This window comes from Rhinopithecus bieti, unplaced genomic scaffold (assembly GCF_001698545.2).
Source record: "Rhinopithecus bieti isolate Rb0 unplaced genomic scaffold, ASM169854v2 scaffold_2827, whole genome shotgun sequence".
Taxonomy (NCBI): domain Eukaryota; kingdom Metazoa; phylum Chordata; class Mammalia; order Primates; family Cercopithecidae; genus Rhinopithecus; species Rhinopithecus bieti.
The window spans coordinates 988,603-1,013,407 of NW_016804135.1; the positions used below are offsets into that span (position 1 = coordinate 988,603).

Below are 24,805 nucleotides of genomic sequence, written 5' to 3' on the forward strand. Positions count from 1 at the left end.
TGAAGAATGTCATTGGTATTTTGATAGGGAATGCTTTGAATCTGTAGATTGCTTTAGGGTAGTATGTACATTTTAACAATATTGATTCTTCCAACCCATGAATATGGAATATCTTTGCATTTTCTGGTCTTCTCTTTAGCTTTTCTCATTGGTATTTTATAGTTTTCATTATAGGTATCTTTCACTTCTTTGGTTAAGTTAATTCCTAGGTATTTAATTTTATTTGTGACTATTGTAAATGGGAATTCTTTTTTGATTTTTTTTTTCAGATTGTTTACTGTTGGCATATGAAAATCCTGTTGACTTTTGTATGTTGATTTTTGTGTTCTACAATTTTACTGAATTTGTTTATGAGTTCTAATAGTTTTTTGTTTGTTTGTTTGTTTTTTGGTGGAGTGTTTAGGTTTTTCCAAATATAAGATCCTTTCATCTGCAAACAAAGATAGTTTGACTTCTTCCTTTCCAATTTGGATGTCCTTTATTTCTTTCTCTTGTCTGATTTCTCCAACTAGGACTTCCAGTACTGTGTAGAATAACAGTGGTGAAAGTGTGCATCCTTGTTATGTTCAGATTTCAGGGGTAAGGCTTTGAGTTTTTCTCCATTCAGTATGACACTAGCTGTGGGTCTGTCATATATGGTTTTAATTACATTGAGGTATGTTCTTTCTATGCCCAGTTTTTGAGGGTTTTTATCATGAGGAGATGTTGAATTTTCAGCATCAATTGCAATTATCGTATGGTTTTTATCCTTCAGTCTGTTTGTATGATGTGTAGCACATTGATTTATTTGCATATGTTAAACCATTATTGTATCCTAAGGGTAAATCCCACTTGGTCATGATGAATAATCTTTTAAATGTATTGTTGAATTTGGTTTGCTACCACTTTGTAGAGGATTTTTGCATCAATATTCATCAGTGATATTGACGTCTAGTTTTATTTTCTATTTATCTATTTATTTATTTGTTTATTTGTTTATGATGTGTTTTGTCTGGTTTTGTTATCAGGATAATCCTGGCCTCATAGAATGAAGTTGGAAATATTCCTTCCACCTCTGTTTTTTGAATAGTTTAAATAGTTTGAGTAGAATTGGTATTAGCTCTTCTTTAAATGTTTGGTAGAATTCAACAGTGAAGCCATTGGGTCCTGGGCTTCATTTTACTGGTAACCTGGGTTTGTTTGTTTGTTTGTTTGTTTGTTTGTTTCTTTTTGAGACAGAGTTTTGCTCTTGTTGCCCAGGCTGGAGTGCAATGGCATGATCTCAGCTCACTGCAACCTCTGCCTCATGAACTCAAGCAATTCTCCTGCTTAGCCTCCCGAGTAACTGAGATTACGGGCATGCGCCACTACTCCCAGCTAATTTTATATTTTTCGTAGAGATAGGTTTTCTCCATGTTGGTCAGGCTGGACTTAAACTCCTGACTTCAGGTGATCCACCCACCTCAGCCTCCCAAAGTGCTGGGATTATAGGCTGAGCTACTGTGCCTGGCCCTGGGAACCTTTTAATTATGGCTTTAATCTTGTTACTTGTTATCACTCTATTCAGGTTTTGAATTTCTTCCTGGTTCAATCTTGATAGGTTGTATGTGTCTAGGAATTTGTCAATTTCTTCTAGACATAGTAGCTCATAGTAGCCACTAATGATTATTTGAATTTCTGGGGTAGCAGTTGTAAAATTTTCTTTATCATCTCTACTTTTATTCGCATTGTCTCCATTTTTTCTTAGTCTGGGTGAAGGTTTGTCAATTTTATTTAACTTTAAAAAAAAACCTTTTCTTTCATTGATTTTTTATATTGTTTTCTTCATTTTAATTTTCTTTATTTCTGTTTGATCTTTATCATTTCTTCTCATCTATTGATTTGGGGTTTGGTTTGTTCTTGTTTTTCTAGTTCTTTAAGATGCATGATTACATTATTCATTTGAAGTTTTTCTTCTTTTTTGTTGGAGTCACAGCTATAAACTTCCCTCTTAGTACTGCTTTTGCAGTATCCTGTGTGCTTGAGTATGTTGTATTTTCATTATCATTTGTTTCAATAAATTTTTCAACTTTCTGCTTCGTTTCCTCATTAACACATTGATCATTCAGGAGCATACTGTGTAATTTTTATGTCTTTATATAGTTTCCAAATTTTCTCTTATTGATTTCTACTTTTATTCCAGTGTAGTCTGAAGAGATGCTTGCTATTATTTCAATTTTTTGAATGTTTTAAGACTTGTTTTGTAACCTAACATATGGTCTATCCTTGAGAATGTTTCATGTGCTCCAGAACGGAATGTGTATTCTGCAGCAATTTGATGAAATGTTCTGTAAATACCTGTTAGCTCCATTTGGCCTGGAGTGGAGATTAAGTTTGAATTTTCTTTGTTTATTTTCTGTCCGGAAGATATTTCCAGTGCTTACAGTGGGGTGTTGAAGTCTCCAGCTATTATTGGATTGGAGTCTGTCTCTTTAGCTCTAATAACATTTGCTTCATATATCTAGGTACTCCAGTGTTGGGTGCATATATGTTTAAAATTGTTATAGCCTTCTGCTGAATTGATGCCTTCATTATTATATAGTGAACTTCTTTGTCTTTTCTTACAGTTTCTTCCTGGTTTCCTTTTATTGAAGATGATTTTGTCTGGTGATACGATTTAGTTTCTTGTTTTTTTATTTTTGTATATTCATTATATATATTTTTTGCTTTGCGGTTACCATGAAGCTTGCAAATACCATCTTATAACCCATTATTTTAAGCTGATAACAGCTTAACATCATTTTCATAAACAAACTTACAAGGAAAGAAAACTTATGAAGACTTGATGCCATAACTTCATACCCCTGTTTTCTTTTAACATTTTGTTACTACTTATATCTTATTGTTCCATTTTTCTTGAAAAGTTGTTGTAGTTATTGTTTTGATTGGATCATTGTTTAGTTTTGTATTTTAGAGTAGTTCATAAACTGATTACAGTGTTACAATAGTCTCTGTTTTTCTGTGTTCTTACTATTCCCAGTGAGTTTTGTACTCTAGACCAAATGGAGCTAACAGGTATTTACAGAACATTTCATCAAATTGCTGCAGAATACACATTCTGTTCTGCAGCACATGAGACATTCTCAAGCATAGACCATATGTTAGGTCACAAAACAAGTCTTAAAACATTCAAAAAAATTGAAATAAGTGATTTCTTATTGCTCATTAACATACTTTTCTTTCTGATTTAAGGATTCCCTTCAGCATTTCTTGTGGGAAAGGTCTGGTGTTGATGAAATCCCTCAGCTTTTGTTTGTCTGGTAAAGTGTTTATTTCTCCTTCAAGTTTGAAAGGTATTTTTGCCAGATATATTCTAGGAAAAAATGTTTTTTCTTTTAGCACTTTAATTATGTCATGCCATGCTCTCCTGGTCTGTAAAGTTTCCACTGAAAAGTCTGCTGTCAGATGTATTAGAACTCAATTTTCTGCTATTTGTTTCTTTTCTCTTGCTGCTTTTAGTGTCCTTTCTTTATCCTTGGCCTTTGGGAGTCTGATTAAATGCCTTAAGGCAGTCTTCTTTGGATTAGATCTCCTTGGTGTTCTATAATCTTCTTTTACTTGGATATTGATATATTTCTCAAGGTTTAGAAAGTTCTCTGTTATTATCCCTTTCTGGTTTTATCTTTTTCTCTACCTCCTCTTTAAGGCTAATAACTCTTAGATTTGCCCTGTTGCAGCTTTTTAGATGCTGTCCATGTGCTTCATTGTTGTTGTTTTTTTTTTTCTTTTCTCTCCTCTGACTGTGTACTTCCAAATAGCCTGTCTTCAAGCCCACTAATTCTTTCCTCTGCTTTATCAATTCTTCTATTAAAAGATTCTGATGCATCTTTGATATGACATTTGCATTTTTCAGCTCCAGAATTTCTGCTTGATTCTTTTAAATTATTTCAATGTCTTTGTTGAATTTATCTGATCAAATTTTGAATTCCTTCTCTGTGTTATCTTGAATGTCTTTAAGTTTTCTTCATTCAGATATTGTGAATTCTCTGTCTGAATTCAAAGGTCACTTATCTCTGTTTCTTCAGGATTATTCCCTGATGCATTATTTAGTTCATTTGGTGAGGTCATCTTTTCCTGGATCATCTTGATACTTGTAGATGTTCATGTGTCTGGCCATTGAAGAGTTAGGTATTTATTGTAGTCTCCACAATCTGAGCTTGTTTGTATGCATCCTTCTTGGGCAGGCTTTCCATATATTCAAAATGACTTAGGTGTTGTGATTTAAGCTGTATCTTCTTTATGGGGGACCTCACGTTCCCCAATGCTGTGGTTCTTATAGACTCATAGAGGTACTGTATTGATGGTCTAGGTCAAGATCCCAAAGAATTCTCTGGATTACCAGGCAGAGGCTCTTGTTCTCTTCCCTTACTTTCTCCCAAACAAACAAAGTCCCTCTCTGTATTCTGAGCCACCTGGAGCAGAGGGTAGAGTGACACATCACCCCTGTAGGCACCACCCACAGCCTGCACTGGGTCAGACCTGAAGCCAGCATAGCAGTGGTTCTCACCTGACTGCTGTAATCACTCCCTGGCTACTGCCTATTTTTGCTCAAAGCTCTGGGGCTCTACAATCAGCAAGTGGCAATGCCAGCCAGGCCTGTATTCTTAGGGCGGTGAGTTGCCCCAGGACCTAGATGGGTTCAGAGGTGCCACCTGGGAGCCAGAGACTAGAGTCAAAAACCTTACAAGTCTATTTGTTGTTCTATTATACTGTGGTTCAGCTGGCAACTCAAATCATGAGATGCAGTCGTCCCATTTTTGCCTCCCCTTTCCAAAGGCAGAAGAGCCTCACTATGTGGCCACTGCCACCTCAGGCCTATGGGGAATACTGCCAGACTACTGCCAATGTTCCCTAAGGCCTAAGGGCTGTTTAATCAGCTTCTAGTGAATTCTGTCAAGCCTGAGACTCAACCTTCATGGCAGTGGGCTTCCTCTCTTCCCCAGAGCAGGTCCAGAAATGCCATCCAAGAGTCAAGTCCTGGAATCAGGGACCTCAGATCCCACTTCATGCTCTACCACCCTGTGGCTGAGCTGGTACCTAAGGTGCATGACAATGTCCCCTTTACTTTTTCCTCCACTTCTCAAGCAGAAGGAGTCTCACCCTGTAACCACCACAGCTGGGAATGTGCAGAGTCTCACCTGAAGCCAGTAAGTCTTAGAGTCTCCCCCAATATTTTTGATGTAGTACCTAGGTATTGCTTCTGGTTATTATTCTGGTTATTCTTTTGTTGGCACGTTACAAATCTTGCCATGACTGAGTTCTTCCCTTCAAGGCAGTAGGTTTCCTTCTGGTACATGGTGTTTCTGGAAATGTCATCAGGGAGCTAAGGCCTCAACAGGGGCCATAAGACTGACTGGTGCCCTATCCTGCTGTGCCTGAGCTGGTATCCAAGAGGTAAGATAGAGTCCTCCCCACTCTTCCCTCTCTGATCCTCAAGCAGAAGGAAGGGGTCTCTTTTGGATCCACAAGCTATGCAGCCTGAGGTTAGTGGAAGGGTGATGCCAGCAGTCCCTCACCAGTCCTGGCTGGTGTCTCAGTAGGTCATGACCTCCTCTTTCCCTCAGTCCACTGAGTCTGGGTTCAGAGCCCTTTAGCTCATGATGGCAAGGCTTAGGGGAGCTGAAGTTCCAAACACTGGGATTGGCAATTCCCCTTTGTATGGGGCTTATTTAAATTCTCCCTCCTTGGGCTAGCTTCACCTGAATTTGGTCTGGTTTTGCTTTCTGCTATTAACAAGGGCAGCACTGAGTTCAATGCCTCAGAATTGCTAGTTCTTCCTCTCCCCAGTGCACAACAATGCTCTCAGAAACACCAGTCTACCTCTCTGAGCAGGGTTGCCTCTACTGAGGGATGGAGGAGGGATGGGGTCTGAGAGTCTTGAATCTCAGTATGAAGTATAAACTCAGTATGAAGGTAAAACCAGGTAGTGTGAGTGCTCACCTTATTTTTGGTTCACATAAAGGTGTGTGTGTGTGTGTGTGTGTGTGTGTAGATAGTTGTTAACTTGGTGTCCTCACTGGAGGGACAATTGGGAGAGCCTTCTATTTTGCCATTTTGATCTACCCCTCTCCCCAGTCAGGCTATTTAAGTCCCTGTCTTCTGAAAGTGCGATACGAAGGTCACCAATTATCTCCATGTTCTGAAACTAATGGCCATTTTTCAGGCTTTCTCTTTGTAGAGCTCTCTGTATCATTAAATCATTTTTTCTCCTAATAAAAACATACTTTATTTGGATGCCAGAAAGCACTCTTTGCTGGTTTTTATTTGACCTCAGTGGCTGTTTTTTTTTTTTTTTTTTTTTTTTTCTCCTGGAGTCTCGCTCTGTTGCCCAGGCTGGAGTGCAGTGGTGTGATCTTGTCTCACTGCAAGGTGTGCCTCCTGAGTTCACGCCACTCTCCTGCCTCAGCCTCCTGAGTAGCTGGGACTACAGGCCCCCACCACCATGCTCAGGTAATTTTTTTTTTTTTTTTTTTATTTTGGTAGAGACGGGGTTTCACCATGTTAGCCAGGATGGTCTCTATCTCCTGACCTTGTGATCCTCCTGCCTCAGCCTCCCAAAGTGAGATTACAGGTGATGACTGTTTTTTGTCTATCTCTAGCTTGCTCTTCTTATTCTGCCTCATTCATAAATTTGGCATGCTTTTAGGCTCAATTATCATTTTTCTATTTACATATACTTCTTAACTAATCTCATCGTGTGCAAGCTGGTTACTTTATATCTCTATTCCTACCCTACCTACCAGACCATGACTCGTATATCCAACTACTAACTCAGCATCTCATCTTCGATGTCTGGTAGGTATCTCAGAACTAACACATCCAAAACAGAAGTCTTGACAGGTAGGAAAACTCACCACTATACTAATAGGGAAAGGCTTCAAAACAGAAGTCTTAAATTCTGCCTTTCAAACTTTGCTTTCCCCAAGTGTCCCTTTATTAATATATGGCACTATGATTCACTCATTTAAGAAGGGAAAAAAAAGTAGCAGCTGTCCTTGAATTTCTTTTTGTTACCTTCAGTATTCATCCATCAATTAGACTGGTCAGGTTTCCCTTAGAAATATAAATCAAGCAAGACTGCCAAGGGTCTGAGGACATGACACAGTTGAAAAAAACAAAAGTTTGTGGCAAAAGTTAAAAGAGAAGTCTCTCATTATTTTCAAGAGTTGGAGTTAGGAGGATAATAATGCTAAATCTCAGGGGTTGGAAAGATCTGTAATTAAACTGGAACGAAGAGTAGGGAGTTCTTGTTGCTATTGAGGCAACCTTCATAATAATGCTAAATCTCAGGGGTTGGAAAGATCTGGAATTAAACTGGAACAAAGAGTAGAGAGTTCTTGTTGCTATTGAGGCAACCTTCTCTTTCTGCCTGGAAGTGTTGCATATTTTCTCTCTGCCTGTAATATTCTTAATTTTATGATAACATGCTAAGTCTGAAACTTACAGTTTGAGATTTTTCATCATCTTTTTTAATTCTCTGAAATATCTCTTCATAATTTTTTCAATTATACCCTCCTCTTTGTTTATATTTTTCTTTATGGCAATCTCAGTATCAAGATTTTGGCAGTTTTATTTCATATATCTTAGTGTTTATTTGGTATATTTCTTTACTTTTTTGTAGTCATCTAGGAGGATTTCTCCACTTTATCTTTGAACTCAGTAATATATCTGTAAGCTTTACACACAGTTCTGCAATTTAGAGCATTTATCATTGCTTTAAAAAATCTTAGCTATTGTATTTCCTACTAATATTTTCCATGTGGTTCACTAAGTGATAACTTATTTTTTTCCTCATTTACAAATGTTATTCCCTTTGTTTTTAGGCATAATGACGTATGAGATACTAAATAAACATTTTAAGAGATATGAAAAGTAAATACTTAAGTCAATCAAATGAAGACTCTGTCACAGATGATAAGTACACAAGGGAAGTATCCTACATCTCATCTAAGTCATATGGGTAAGGGTTCCTTGCAATAAGCTGTTTCTGGAACACAAAGATGTGGGATAATTTCTTTTAACTTTTGCTTTTTTTCCAGGATCACAAGTGCATTAGTCCATTCTCACATTGCTATATAAAGATACCTGAAACTGTGTAATTTATAAAGAAATGAGGTTTAACTGGCTCACGGTTCTGCAGGCTGTACGGGAGGCATAGTGGTTTCTGTTTCTGGGGTGGCTTCAGGAACTTCCAGTCATCGCGGTAGGCAAAGGGGGAGTGAGGCATCTCACATGGTGTGAGCAGGAGCAAGAGAGAGTGAATAACAGTAGTGAAAGTGTGCATCCTTGTTATGTTCCAGATTTCAAAGGAAAGGCTTTCAGTTTTTCTTCATTTAGTATGATAGTAGCTGTGGGTCTGTCATATATGGTTTTATTATGTTGACATATGTTTCTTGTATACTCATTTTTTATGGTTTTTATCATGAAAGATATTGAATTTTATCAAATGCTTTTTTAGCATCTATTGAAATGATCATATGGTTTTTAATCCTTTGATCTGTTTGTATGATGTAGCACACTGATTGATTTGCCTATGTTGAACCATTCTTTCATCCCAGAGATGAAATCCCACTTGGGATTCATGATGAATGATATTTTTAATGTATTGTTGAATTCAGTTCACTAGTACTTTGTTGAGGATTTTTACATCAGTATTCATTAGTGATATTGGCTTATAGTTTTCTTTTTCTCAGATGTGCCTTTGTCTGGTTTTAGAGTCACGGTAGTACTGGCCTCGTAGAATGAGTTTGGAAGTATTCTCTCCTCCTCTTTTTTTGGAATACTTTGGTTAGTATTGGTATTAGTTCTTTAAATGTTTGGTAGAATTGACCTGTGAAGCCATCAGGTCTCAGGGTTTTCTTTACTGTGAAACTTTATTACAGCTTTGATCTTGTCACTTGTTATTGATTTGTTCATGTTTTGAATATCTTCCTGGTTCAATCTTAATACACTTTATGTTTCTAGGAATTTGTCCATTTATTCTAGATTTTTCCATTTTATTGGCATGCAGTTGCTCATAGTAGCCACAGATGATCCTTTGAATGTCTGCTGTATCAGTTGTACAATCTCCTTTTGTGTTAGATTTGATTTATTTGGATATTTTCTCTTTACTAATTTTGAATTTGGGTTGCTCTTGTTTTCCTAATTTTTAAGATGTTTGTTTATTTGAAGTTTTCTTCATTTTTGATGGAGTCACTTACGGTTATAAACTTCCCTGTTAGTACTGCTTTGGCTGTATTCCATAGGTTTTTGTATACTGTGTTTCCACTGTCATTTGTTTCAGGAAAATTTCCAATTTCCTTCTCAACTTCTTCACTAACCCACTCATTCTGGACCATATTGTTTAATTTTCATATGTTTATATAGTTTTCAGAATTCTTCTTGTTATTGATTTCTAGTTTTATTCAGTTTTGGTCAGAGAGGATGCTAGATATTATTTCAGTTTTTTGAATCTTTTAAACTGTTTTTTGACCTAACATATGGTCTACCCTTGAGAATGATCCATGGTCTGAGGAAAATAATGTGTATTCTGCAACCACTTAAATGTTCTGTAAATATCTGTTACTTCCATTTTGTCTAGAGTGTAGATTAAGTTCAGAGTTTCTTTGTTAATTTTCTGTCTGGAACATCTGTTTAGTGCTAAAAGTGGGATGTTGAAATCTCTAGTTATTATTGTACTGGAGTCTAACTCTATATTTTTAAAATTGTTATATCCTCTTGCTGAATTGACCACTTCATTATTATACAGTGACCTTCTTTTTCTCCTTTTGTAGTTTTTGCCTTGAAATCTATTTTATCTGAAATAAATATAGCTACTCCTACTCTTTTTTAGCTTCTATTGGCATGGAATAGCTTTATACCTTTATTTTCAGTCTATGAGTGCCTTTATAGGTGAAGCGTATTTCTTGTAGGCAGCAGATCAACGACTTGGCCCCCCACTGCCCCACCCCACCCTTGTTTAGCCACTCTATGTCTTTTGATTGGAGAGTTTAGTCCATTTAGATTCAATGGTATTATTGATAACTAAGGACTTACTCCTGCCATTTCATTATTTGTTATCTGGTTGTTTTGTGATCTTCTCTTCCTTTTTTCTTTCCTTCCTGTCTTCCTTTTATTGAAGGAGATTTTGTCTGGTGATATGATTTAGTTTTTTACTTTTCATTTTTTGTGTATCTCTTGCATGTTTTTTGGTTTGAGGTTACCACGAGGCTTGCAAGTACTACTTTATAACAAATTATCTTAATCTGATAACAACTTAAGACTGTTTGCATATATCAACTAACAAGCAAAAGAAATGAAATAAAACTCTACATCTTAACCATGTCCCTGCTTTTTAAACTTCTTAAATTTCCATTTATGTCTTATTGTACTATGTCTAGAAAAGTTGTTGTACTTATTATTTTTTATTGTTTCATGGTTTAGTCTTTCTACTTAAGAGTAGTTTACATACCACAGTTACAGTGTCACAATATTCTGTTTTTCTGTGTTCTTACTATTACCAGTAATCTTTGGTGATTACTTATTGCTCATTAATGTTCTGTTCTTTCCAACTAAAGTACTTGCATTAACATCTATTCTAGGACAGGTCTGGTGTTGATGAAATAACTCAGCTATCGTTTGGGAAAATCTTTATGTCTCCTTTATGTTTAAAGGATATTTTCACTGTATATACTATTCTAGGATAAAAGAATTTTTTTCCTTTAGCAGTTTAAATATGTCATGACGTTCTCTCTTGGCCTATAAGGTTTCCACTGAAAAATCTGCTGCCAGATGTATTGGAACTCCATTGTATGTTATTTGTTTCCTTTCTCTTGTTGATTTTAGCATCTTTTCTCTATCCTTGATCTTTGGGAGTTTGATTGTTAATGACCTTGAGATAGTCTTCTTTGTGTTAAATCTGCTTGGTGTTGTATAACCTTCTTGTACTTGGATATTGCTGTCTTTCTCTAGGTTTGTGAAGTTTTCTGATATTATCGTTTTGAATGAATTTTCCACTCCTATCTCTTTCTCTGTTTCTTCTTTAAGGCCAAGTAACACTTAGATTTGCCCTTTTGAGGCTATTTTCTAGATTCTGCAGGCATGCTTCATTCTTTTTACTTCTTTTTTTCTTTTGTCTCCTCTGACCATGTATTTTTCAATAGCTTGGTTTCAAGCTCATTAATTCTTTCTTCTGTTTGGTCAAATTTGCTATTAAAAGACTCTGATGTGTTCTTTACTATGCCCATTGCATTTTTCAGGTCCAGAATTTCTGCTTGATTCTTTTTAATTATTTCAATCTCTTTCTTAAATTTATCTCATAGAATTCTGAATGCCTTCTCTGTGGTATCTTGAATTTCTTTGAGTTTCTTCAACAAAGCTATTTTGAATTTTCTGTCTGAAAGGTGACACATCTCTGTTTTTCCAGGATTGTTTTCTCGTGCCCAATTTAGTTTATTTGGTGAGGTCATGCTTATCTGGATTGTCCTAATACTTGTAGATGATCGTCTGTGTCTGGGCATTGAAGAGTTAGGTATTTATTGTAGTCTTCGCAGTCTGCACTTGTTTGTAACTGTCCTTGAAAAAGCTTTTCAGATTTTCAAAAAGACTTGGATGTTGTGATCTAAGCTGTATCTGCTTTAGGGGGGACCCCAAGCCCAGTAATGCTGAGGTTCTTAGAGACTCATAGAGATACTGCCTTGATGGTCTTGGACAAGATCTGAAAGAATTCTCCAGATCACTCTGCAGAGACTTGGCCTCTTCTCTTCTTCTCTTCTTTTTCTTTCAAACAAATGGGGTCTCTCTCTTTCCCTCTCTCTCCCTCTCTCTGTTCTGAACCACCTGAAGTGGGGTGGAGTGACACAAGCACCCCTCAGCCCACCCCCTGGACTGTGTTGGGTGAGACCTGAAGCCAGAACAGCACTGGTTCTTGCCCAAGACCTGCTGTAACCCCTGGCTATTGCCTGTTTTTTCTCAAGACCATGGGGCTTTACAATCAGCAGGTGGCAAAGCCAGCTAGGCCTCTGTCCTTCCATTCAGGACACTGTGTTATCCCAGGCCCCAGGCAGGTCCAGAGTTGCCTATTGGAAGCCATGAACTAGAGTCAAAAACCACAGAAGTCTTTCTGGTGTTCTGTTGTACTGTGGCTGAACTGAAACCACAAGACACAGTCCTTCTCATTCTCTCAGCCCCTTTCCGAAGGAAGGTATGCCTCACCCCGTGGCAACTGTCACTACAGGCCCATGGTGAGTACTGCCAGACTACTACTGATGTTACCCTAAGGTCCATGGACTCTTTCGTCAGCTTGTGGTGAATCTTGCCAGTCCTGAGACTCACCCTTCGGGGCAGTGGACTCCCCTGTGGCCAAGGACAGATCCAAAAATGTTGTGCAAGAGCCCAGTTTTGGAATCAGCAACCCAAAAGACCAGTTGGTTCTCTGCCCCACTGTGGCTGAGCTGGTATCTAGGTGCAAGACAAAGTCCCCTTTACTTTTCCCTCCACTTTTCTCAAGCTGAAGGAGTCTTGCCCCATAGCCACCACAGTTGGGAATGTGCTAAGTCTCATTTGAAGCCAGCAAGCCTCAGAGTCTCACCCAAGTTTCTCAATGTACCAACTGAGTATTACTGCCGCTTATTCAATGCCTAAGGGCTCTTCAGTTAGTAGGTAATGAAGGCTACTAGTACTGACTTTTTCATTTCAAGGCAAAGGATTATCTTCTCGTGCAAGGTGTCTAGAAATGTTGTATTGGAGCTAGAGCCTGGAACAGGTACCTGACAACTCTGACAGATGTCCTACCCTTCTGGGACTGAACTGCTATCCAAGATGCAAGACAGAGTCCTTTCCACTCTTCCCTCTTCTCTCCTTGAGTGGAAAGAAGGGGTCTCTTTTGGAGCTTAATTGCCTCAGCTTGCGTCTCAGTAGGTCATGTGCCCCAGCAGTCTACTAGCTCTGGGCCCAGTTCATCACTCGGACTTAACTAAAACTTGCATTGCTTGTGACCTAGATTGCCTTTCCAGTTTATTTGGAGCCCCAGAACACTTTAGCCCACAGTGGTGAGGCTTGTGGTAACTAAAGTTTCGACAGCTGGGATCAGACATATCCCTCTGGCTAAGGCAGTTTTAAAGGCTCCCTCCATGGCCGGGGGTCAACTGAGTTTAGTGTGGTTTTGCTTTCTGCTGTAACAGGATAACACTGAGTTGAATGCCTTACAATTGCTGTGGTCTCCCTTCCCCAGCACTCAGAAATGCTCCTGCTGGAGGGTAGGGGAGGAGTGATGCTGGCGATTCAAAACTGTTCCTTCTACCTTTCCAGTGCCTCTTTCAGTGATACAAAGTTAAAACCAGGCACTGTGAGTGCTCATCTGATGTTTGATTCTTGTGAAGGTACATTTGTTTGTTTGTTTGTTTGTTTGGATAGTTGTTAAATTGATGTCTTTGTTGGGTAGACAATTGGTGGAACCTTCCATTCTGCCATCTTGTTCTGCCTCCCCAAAGTAACGTTTTACTAGGGAAATGATTCACACATGTGTTTGTAGTCACTAAAACAATATTTGTGAAAAGTTTCTCTAAAAGGGATTTATGTTACACCATAAATTGAGATACAGTCAATTTACATAGAATTGTATTTCTTAACTTATTAACATTAAAATTTCAACTATGTATTTTATTTCAATTATAAAAGTACATTAAAACATGCATTATTAATACATAAAATAAACAGTACATTGAATGCCAACATACTGTCATGTATTGTATTATACACATTGGGGTACTGAACAAAGTAGCTAGTATCTACATATTTTCTGCTGGAGTTGTAAGATATGTTTTACAAAAACAGTGTAGAGTGCACATTGGATCAAATAAAATGCTAACAAGTGGTGTTTGGATAGTTAAATTATAGTTTATTTCGAAAGAATGACTTATCTGATATATATTGACATTTGTATCTGTGCATTTTTTGAGCAAGCAAAAGTGCTTTTGGTGTTTTAGAGTCACAGTATTGTCATGTCATATATCCTCCATGTTTGCTCAAATGAACTTTATATAATTATGTGAAAGTTTTTTTTTGTTATTCTTTTTCTATTTATATGTCCCCAAGTTGTTTATATTTTATTTTTCTTAATTTAAAAGTCACACTATTATTTAATTTTATGATTTTTTTAATCATGTAGTATTAAACTCCTTTTTTATATTTCACAATCTTCTTTTGTTGAAAATGTCCACCTCATGGTGATGACATTTGAGTAGTGCAGAGGCATACTAAATTTGGTCTGCTGATTAATAAATTTCATAGTATTTTGTTACTTTATTTTCCAGAGAAGACAAATTTTACATTTGCATATATTATGTTCTTTTCTACTAATTTTAAAATTTTTTTCCTTATTTCTTCAGGATATGCTCAATAAATAACCAGGTCTGTTAAGATATAGGTGAAAAGTAACTTTTGAAATGATACCAAATATATTATATTCTCTGTTGTGTTATATTCCATTATGTATATATATAGTCTGATGGCAAAATCCTCAAAGAAATTAAGGGTTTTGAAAAAAAAGAGAAGTACAGTAATTGAAAATGCATCATTTCTTGGTCTGTTGGTATAATATGTGTGGGAGATAAACAGCCAGCCTCTTGAAAGGACTGCAGTAGAACTAGTTTGCTCAGGCAACAACTAGGTTTCAGTAAGAGTGGCAGACTGGATAAAATCTTTAGAAAAAATGCTGAGTGCATTTTGATAATGATTTACTGTGAATGCCAGATGACACAGTGAAATGTTTCCAGATGATGGGAGAAGTGAAAGATGTGGTTACAGAATGTAACGCATTAGAATTAGATTCTGAGTGACGAGAGTAACCTGAGCTGCTTATGTTGACTGACATACTTAGGAATAAAGAATATGATAAAATTATGAAGATCTCCTAGCAGGACATGGTGGTCAGACTTTGAGTCTTAGAGTGGAACGGGGGAAGCTATTTCCGGAATCATGCAAAGCTTTTGGTCTCTCGTGAATTTATCTCTATCAGCTGAGATCTCTAGGCAACAGTGGGCAGAGAGTGGGGAAAGTTTTACCCTGAGTTCAGTTACTGTCTTGCCACCTGCAGATGGGAGCACACCAGATTGGGCTCTTACACTGAACACATGAGTTTCCTTTGATTTCTGTTGAAGCAGGTCTCTAGGTTATCAAGGAAGAACATTATTAAACAGTTTTATTTACTGTGGTTGAATTCTAAGAAATGAAAAAAATGCCAATTTTGAAAATAGCAAAATATTTTAATTCTAAAAAAAATTTGTGTTACCCTGTAATATACCTGTAACACTAGTCCTCATAGAAGATAAAGTAGAAGTGAAAGGCTATCTTAATGTTAATTCATGAATATTCTGTTGCTAGAGCAGCAGAGTTACTTCTGAGTGTTGTATCTGTAAGATTAACTATTTTATGGACCCCAAATATGGATTACAATGCAGTGCCAATAAATATCTAATCATAACTTTCTTCTCAGACCTTAATGTGAATTTTCTCTGAGTCTCTGAGGGAATTGCTCCAGAAATCTTTTTGTTATTGTTGTTTTGTACACGAAGTCATTAAATATATAAAATTGAAAGATCTCAATTGAACAACAGTGCATAAAGTCCTTTACCTAAGCTGCCGAATTTGATGTGTAACCCTCATAGTGAATACACTACACAACAGGTATTAAGAGGACCTCTTTGATGGATAAATAATGCATATAAAAAGAGCACTAAATTTGTATCCCATGCTATATCTAACACAAAGAGAGTAGCTAATATTTTCTGAGCTCAATATGTGCCAGATACTGTGCCAAGTACTTTCATACCTTTCCTAATGTGTAAAACAATCTTAATTGGTAGGTAATTTTATCCTATGGTTTTAACACTGCTCCTAGTATATCACCTGTCTTTGTGACTTTGTAATGGACATGAAACTTCTCTGGGCCTCAGTTAAATAAAAAGTAAAGTGTTTATATATACATCTCTTATCAACAAGCTGAGGAAAAGTATCGATTTTCTTCTCCTTAAGTTTGAAAATAAACATAGTTTATGATGGATGTATAATAGAAAAAAGACAAAATTGAAGAACTTTGGAGGAATTTCTGTTGAGATGTTCCTATCTGCTTTTACCACTCACATTATTAAGTACTTGTGTTTTTTCTTACCCAATGTCCTTTGAATCATTATAGAATACTGTTTGTAAATATTTTAAAATTTAAAAGGCTTTGTAATTAAAACCACATTAGCAAAAGAGAGGTCAGTCAACAGTCCTTCATTTATGTTTTAATATTTTGTCACTTTTACAGGATATAAGGCGTGGAACTGAACATTTATTTGGCTGATCCTCATCATGAACCGTGCTTTTAGCAGGAAGAAAGGTAAGTGTGGTCATTTTTTAAAACTTGGGAGTCAAGCCAAAGTTGCTATGAACATAAGCACAGATGTTAAGAAATCAGTTTCCCTCTTGTTGTTCAACCACCTGGCCCAGAAATGAAGTTAGATTAGAGCAACACAAATCTGCAAACGTTGCTAATTAGCTTTCTTCAGTTATCACCCTAGTGAAAGATCAAAGTTGTTTATTACACTGAGTTCACAATACATATGTGACAATATGTCACCTAGCAATTTGAAGCTTGTTGTGAAATTGCAAAGAATAAAATTATCTGAAACTTCGTTCTAACTTTAGCTTATGTAGCCATATAATACTAAATTTCCTGGGCTTATGTAAGATTAAAGTAACATAAATTCATTCATAATTGTGTGTGTGAGTGTGCATAGGCTTCATGTATCATTGAATAATATGTGAGGATTGGTAGTAAATAGATTTAAAGCAATGAGGCCAAAATAAATTTGTTATTAATTTTTAGGTAGGAATTTAAATAACTATGAATGCAGTATATTATAATGATCACTATAGGACTGAAAGAAACAGCTAATTAGATGTTGTTTCTTAATGGGCAGAACAACATGGCATTTGACAAACTATTTTATGATGCACTTATAAATATAGAAAAATAAGTATAACTTGGTTGAGGTCAGTGAAGTTTAAATAATGTATCCTTTTTCATTCTCAAAGAAGTTCTCTGGTGGAGGGCATCAGGCTCTCTCCTCTTTTACATTATTAAGGAATTGGGAAAGAATACTTAAATAATGATAACCAAATTCATAGATAGAAGGTAATAATACATGAATGCTATAGTAGGATTACAGATGTGTGAAGAAAAAATGACCAGTTAGGCCTTATTCCACACTATAAAATTACTAAGATACTACAGATTGTCAAACAAGGGCCCAGAAAATCTAATACTTTTATCATGATTCAAATATTGCTGTTATTTGGAAGATGCACCTTGAATACTGTATGAGTAAAAATGGCTGAAGAATAAAGTCAACAATGTGATTATCAAAGGCTCTGTGTCATTTTCTAATGTATGGATAATGAATAGTCCAGAACCATGACTAGTGTTCTGTTCAATATCAGGCATTCAGGCACTGTGTGTTCTCCCTTTAAAAGGTTACAGTGTTAACTGACACATAGTAACATGCCCAGATGAGAAAGACTGAGATGACTTCAGGACTTTCAGCCATGCAACAGGAAGCATGACTGAGAACTATTCATGTGTTAATGAGAGCTGTCTTTCAACATTTGAAGGACTGCCATTTAGCCATGGGGTTGAGTTTAGTAAAGGACAAATAGGTGTAAATGATAATGTCACTGATTTAATATAGGGAAAAAGAATTCCAAGAAAGTCATGTAAAAGTTTAATTAAATTACTCAAATTGCTAGCTTTTTTTGATCCCTGCAGTGAGAGGTGTTCAAACATTTGGATATGGCAGAGAAGATTGATGTATTCAGTGAGAATTTAGATAATGTAACCTTTAAGGCACTTTTCAACCCTGGGAAGCTAGAAATGTATTATTTTACTTATTTTTTCTGAATAAGGGGAAAGCAAAATGACATTGATTATAGTCTGTAGCTGCTTCTGATTTGTAAATATTTTAAAAAATTTAAATGTTTTAAATGTAAAAAAAAAGTACCAAAAGTAAAATAGTGTTTCTTTCATTCCTTTTACTAGTAACAAAATCTATAAATAATTCTATGACATATTGAAATTTTGTTTTGTTTTATATAGAGACAGGATCTTGCTACATTGCCAGGGCTGGTCTCTAACTCCTAGCATCAAGTGATCCTCCTGCCTTGGCCTCCCAAAGTGTTGGGATTATAGGCATGAGCCGCTGTGCCCAACCTGAAGTATTTTAATAAAGCAATAGAAATCTTACGTCACAACTTAATGCTTTAATCACTCTAACTTATTTTAATAAACACTTCTAGGCCTTCTTTTATATATATCTGCTAACAATCCTCCTTTCCTATCGCTTTAAAGTTGAAACTCCACATTTCTAATTTACTGTTTATTTGAAGGGGTTTAGAATGGTTTTCATTGAGAAATCCCAAGAGTTGGATAGTAATGTGAGTAACCAGTAATTGTATATTTGTCTCATTTGAGCACAGTGGGAGGACAACTATGGGAATAGTGGAGTGATTCAGAGAATCAAGAAGCAGAAGCACTTGTTATTTCCTGATTTGCTTCATTCACTTTGAATTTCTTTTGACTTATCTTATTTTCAGGTCTAATGATTTAGTATCAGGAATTCATTCATTAATATTTTGCTCCAACCTGAAGTAGAACTTGAAACTGAAAATTTTACCTTAATTCACCAATCAATTCTGACTCTATCATTTGGTGAAGTTGTTAAAGAAAAAAATTTTAGAGCTCATACTCCTGATTTCCATCAATAGCATTATTTCGTTAAATTTTAATTTGAGATAAAAAACTTAAATTTTGTGAGTATTTGTATATCTGGATAAGTTGGAGCCATGAGCTATAATTATATCACGAGAGAATATTTAATTTAAGTCATGTTTCCAAAACTACCATCAACATACACTGTGTACAGTATCCTAAACAAAGCAAGATGATCTTCTATCAGTAAAAGCTTATTCTTTATTTCATGCCTACCCAGTATACTTGGTCATCACATGTAATCTTACTAAATGATCCTGGACCTCAGAAGCCTAAGGAAAAAAGACCATCTTAAACCTAAACATAATTGTGTGTGTGTTTTTTAATTTAATCTCCGAATTAGTAAGTTTGAATTTCTTGATTGAATTCACTAATTTTCTTTGCAAATGCTCTAATGGTGTTAGAGTTACTCAGAGATTCTGAAGAGTGCTGAATATATTAGAGTCATATCATTTTGAGCTCTTTTGAAAAGCTCTTTAAAATTAGTCAAATATAATCATAGATTAAATTTTAATGATTGTCTTTGTTTTAGATTCTTTCCCTACATTAATTTTCTCTTTTAATTAAAAAAATTATATATTCTATTTATTACATCAAATATAAATCATTAAGTAAAAAAGCATAAAATAACATGCAAATAAATGATTAAATAATTCAACTAATTACATTTTTTAAATTTAGTTGACATACTGTCGAGTAGATATCATAACGCACAGCACTTAAAATTTAATATTTAAATGTTACTTTATTTTTTTAATGAACATTTTATTCAAATGTATCTATTCATCAACCAGCATTTAGTTTTAAATTTAAAGTACTCAAAAATAGTTGTTTCACCATTGTAAGCTCTGATGATACAAAAATAATGAGTTTACTCTATATTTCTTGATGAGTTATTAATCTAAATGCATTTTGAAAACCTAAATTTATTGACCCAGCAATCAAAGTACATTGATATNGGTCCCTGCAGTGAGAGGTGTTCAAACATTTGGATATGGCAGAGAAGATTGATGTATTCAGTGAGAATTTAGATAATGTAACCTTTAAGGCACTTTTCAACCCTGGGAAGCTAGAAATGTATTATTTTACTTATTTTTTCTGAATAAGGGGAAAGCAAAATGACATTGATTATAGTCTGTAGCTGCTTCTGATTTGTAAATATTTTAAAAAATTTAAATGTTTTTAAATGTAAAAAAAAAGTACCAAAAGTAAAATAGTGTTTCTTTCATTCCTTTTACTAGTAACAAAATCTATAAATAATTCTATGACATATTGAAATTTTTGTTTTGTTTTATATAGAGACAGGATCTTGCTACATTGCCAGGGCTGGTCTCTAACTCCTAGCATCAAGTGATCCTCCTGCCTTGGCCTCCCAAAGTGTTGGGATTATAGGCATGAGCCGCTGTGCCCAACCTGAAGTATTTTTAATAAAGCAATAGAAATCTTACGTCACAACTTAATGCTTTAATCACTCTAACTTATTTTTAATAAACACTTCTAGGCCTTCTTTTTATATATATCTGCTAACAATCCTCCTTTCCTATCGCTTTAAAGTTGAAACTCCACATTTCTAATTTACTGTTTATTTGAAGGGGGTTTAGAATGGTTTTTCATTGAGAAATCCCAAGAGTTGGATAGTAATGTGAGTAACCAGTAATTGTATATTTGTCTCATTTGAGCACAGTGGGAGGACAACTATGGGAATAGTGGAGTGATTCAGAGAATCAAGAAGCAGAAGCACTTGTTATTTCCTGATTTGCTTCATTCACTTTGAATTTCTTTTGACTTATCTTATTTTTCAGGTCTAATGATTTAGTATCAGGAATTCATTCATTAATATTTTGCTCCAACCTGAAGTAGAACTTGAAACTGAAAATTTTACCTTAATTCACCAATCAATTCTGACTCTATCATTTGGTGAAGTTGTTAAAGAAAAAAATTTTAGAGCTCATACTCCTGATTTCCATCAATAGCATTATTTCGTTAAATTTTAATTTGAGATAAAAAACTTAAATTTTGTGAGTATTTGTATATCTGGATAAGTTGGAGCCATGAGCTATAATTATATCACGAGAGAATATTTAATTTAAGTCATGTTTCCAAAACTACCATCAACATACACTGTGTACAGTATCCTAAACAAAGCAAGATGATCTTCTATCAGTAAAAGCTTATTCTTTATTTCATGCCTACCCAGTATACTTGGTCATCACATGTAATCTTACTAAATGATCCTGGACCTCAGAAGCCTAAGGAAAAAAGACCATCTTAAACCTAAACATAATTGTGTGTGTGTTTTTTAATTTAATCTCCGAATTAGTAAGTTTGAATTTCTTGATTGAATTCACTAATTTTCTTTGCAAATGCTCTAATGGTGTTAGAGTTACTCAGAGATTCTGAAGAGTGCTGAATATATTAGAGTCATATCATTTTGAGCTTTTTTGAAAAGCTCTTTAAAAATTAGTCAAATATAATCATAGATTAAATTTTAATGATTGTCTTTGTTTTAGATTCTTTCCCTACATTAATTTTCTCTTTTAATTAAAAAAATTATATATTCTATTTATTACATCAAATATAAATCATTAAGTAAAAAAGCATAAAATAACATGCAAATAAATGATTAAATAATTCAACTAATTACATTTTTTAAATTTAGTTGACATACTGTCGAGTAGATATCATAACGCACAGCACTTAAAATTTAATAGTTAAATGTTACTTTATTTTTTTAATGAACATTTTATTCAAATGTATCTATTCATCAACCAGCATTTAGTTTTAAATTTAAAGTACTCAAAATAGTTGTTTCACCATTGTAAGCTCTGATGATACAAAATAATGAGTTTACTCTATATTTCTTGATGAGTTATTAATCTAAATGCATTTTGAAAACCTAAATTTATTGACCCAGCAATCAAAGTACATTGATATTTGTCAGATATGTTGAAATGTTGGCATTTTCCTTCATGTAAGTGTTTAATATTGAGTTAGTGACTTTACTTTAATTCAAAGAAGGGGAACTCTTTTTAGAATCTCTATATTCCCATTTCTGCACATTTTCATATATCTAATACCTTCTATGAACACATATAGTGACCAAAGACCATCATATCTATTTCCTACTCAAGATTTAGTCATATCTATAAGTTAATATAAAGAGTCTTATTTTGTCATTTTTTTGCCAAAATATAAATGAGGATGACAGTAAGAGCGCATTTTGGAAATCCTTCAGGATTTATAAATTTTACTGCTCATACTTGAGGTTATGTAATAAACAAGCACTAAATTATCAGCACTTGATATATGGATGCAGATTTTTGTCGTTGTAGGAACTGCAGCTTATCCACCGAAATTTAATATTGTGATTATTTTAGTCTGTCAGCAGAGGCAGCTTGGTATACTCTTTTTAGGTCGCTGCAATATGAGTCTATAACAGAGTCAGTTTCATCAGTTTTCAAGTAATAGTGGTTTATGGAGAAAGAAATTATTAATACCTCTCTGCCTCAGGATTAGTATGACCCATCGTAGTGAGAGTTTAGTCAGACTTTACATGCTCCTCAGATGTGTTGTATGTTTTGGAAAGGAGACATGAAAAGAATTAAGTGAAGGAGTTAAAAGGAGAAATTGGACATCTTTTTAGTTTTCCTAAAGGTGTTTTTTTGTGAGTTTTTTGTGTTTTGTGTTTTATTGCCTTGGAAGAAATATTGTGATTTACTTCTTTTAATGTATAAAAGCAAGACTATATTCCAAATCTAAGTGCAAATTATTCTTGAATTAATCATATTACTTCCATTAGCAATCACAAAAACTATAGCTAAGATGAAAATCCATATAGAAAATACAAATTTCGCACATTAAATCTCAATGTCAATTTTTTTTTTAAACTTAGAATGTATTGCTGTTCAAAATATTTCACCCAAGTACGGCTATCATGTATTCCCTCTGGTAGTCAGAAATAGCCCCAATTCTCTTGGCGCTTCATCTTTTCTATTGGAAATACTTGAGAATATTGCATTGTACCCCATAAACAAGTTTAATATAAATATACTGTATTATTATTCAAATAGTATAAAATAATTTGCATTCCAAAAATATGTGTCATTTTCTCTATGTCTTCACATTCACCCAGTTTAAGAACATATTAAGGATATCAAGTTAGTTTCTGTTAACAGCATTTAAAAAAATCTAAATTTAATGTTGAAAATACTTTGTTAGTAATACAATATTTCCTTCCAGTTTGTACTTATATGTTTCGTGGTAAAATAAATCTTTGATTTTGTTCTATTTATAGTACTGATTCTAAATTTTAAACTCCCATGAAAATAAGATACATACAAAACTACACGAATGGAGACAAAATATCATTGAAGATTGAGAAGTCGTACTCCAAATAAATGCAGATTCAAAAAAAAGCCAATTTGTTTCATGTAAATGTTAACATTTATTTCTCCCACTTATGCATTCATCAAAATATTGGGGAAAATATGTGGGCTATATTAATAAGTTTCAAAAATTAAATAAAAAATATTAGTAATACAAATATAAATAACAAGATATAAATAATATATAATGCAATTAGTTTTAATATATTCTATCCTTTTGAGTTACTTTTATTTCTAATATTTTTAACACTTATCTAAGAAACATTTTGATTTATTGCATTTGAGACTATTTCTATCCAAAACTCCTGAGAGAAGACCTTCAATCATTGTTTCTTCAAATTTAGAATAAAGATTTATCACAATATTATATTGATTTCCAAATGAACATTGTAAGTTGGTTTATTTCAGTTTCATACAAATGCAGTTGTTAGTATAATATGATAATTTCCCTTTAGAATAGCTAAATCTTGATAGTACAATATAATATTCACAAACAGTTAAAGAGTAGATTATATTTTGTTGTTCTAGGAATTAAGAAAAGTAACCTGTAATTCATGAGAGCATAAAGTGAAAGAAGAAAGATACTTGTTTTAAATCACAAATGAATGTAATTACTCATAGCCCTCTGATGTTGTTTTATATGTTCTTTTAAAATTTGGTATCATTTGTATTATTTGAAAACTTTAAAAAGAAAAGCTAGGGACTTTTATACCAAAGAAAGAATCCTATAATCACTCCCCAGCTGCATTGTTCTTCTGTCTCAGTGATTATTCTTTCTCAATTTAGCAAAGAATCTCAGAATTAGAAATACTCTACCCAGCTCAGATGTCCTACAAATGGTAATGCATGCATATGACACCATGGAAACCTAAAATTTAACTCTGTGTATTTTTTATTGCAGACAAAACATGGATGCATACACCTGAAGCTTTATCTAAACATTTCATTCCCTATAATGCAAAGGTAAAAATAGTTCATATATTAATTTTATTTTGTTATAGTATTATTACTGATTCATGGCTAATCTTAGATTGCTTATATATTGACATTTCCTGGTTAGTGATTCCTGAAAAAAGGTTACATAAATAAAATAATTGTGGCATGGGAAGTTATTTTCTCTGTAGAATAGTTTCTCTTTTAAGAGTATATTCTTTAAAATTACTATTTAAGTCACAACATGTGTTTCTTCAAGTGATTTGGTTATGTAAAAATATTGCAATATCATGGCCTGTAGAAACTCAAACCACTAACAAATTAGCTTTCCCGTTAAAATATTTAAATGTGACTTACATGACCTAAAATAAAAAACTGGCAATTGAGAGAATCGAGCTGCAATTTTCATAAATGTAATTATCAAGAAAAAAGAACAAAGTTTAAATTTTTATTTTATTGAGATGAAGACGTGCTCTGTAGGCCAAGCTGGAGTGCATTGGGGAGATCTTGGCTCACTGCAACCTCCATCTCCTGGGTTCAAGTGATTCTCCCACTTCAGCCTCTGGAGTAGCTGGAATTATAGGCACGTGCTACCATGCATAGCTAATTTTTGTATTTTTAATAGAAACGGGATTTCACCATGTTGGCCAGGCTGGTCTCAAACTCCTGACCTCAAGTGGTC

At 34.5% G+C, this 24,805-nt stretch overlaps 1 protein-coding gene across 9 annotated transcripts in view; it reads left to right on the plus strand.

Annotated features, from left to right (window-relative positions):
• The window catches only part of GULP1 (GULP PTB domain containing engulfment adaptor 1), a 330,664-nt gene that overhangs the window by 181,215 nt on the left and 124,644 nt on the right, over positions 1-24,805 (plus strand). For all 9 annotated transcript variants that reach the window (XM_017865398.1, XM_017865405.1, XM_017865402.1 and 6 more), the window contains 2 exons: positions 16,307-16,378; positions 24,092-24,153. In XM_017865398.1, the coding sequence (XP_017720887.1) occupies positions 16,351-16,378; positions 24,092-24,153 (90 nt within the window). In that variant the 5' untranslated portion in view covers positions 16,307-16,350. The remainder of the gene's footprint in view (positions 1-16,306; positions 16,379-24,091; positions 24,154-24,805) is intronic.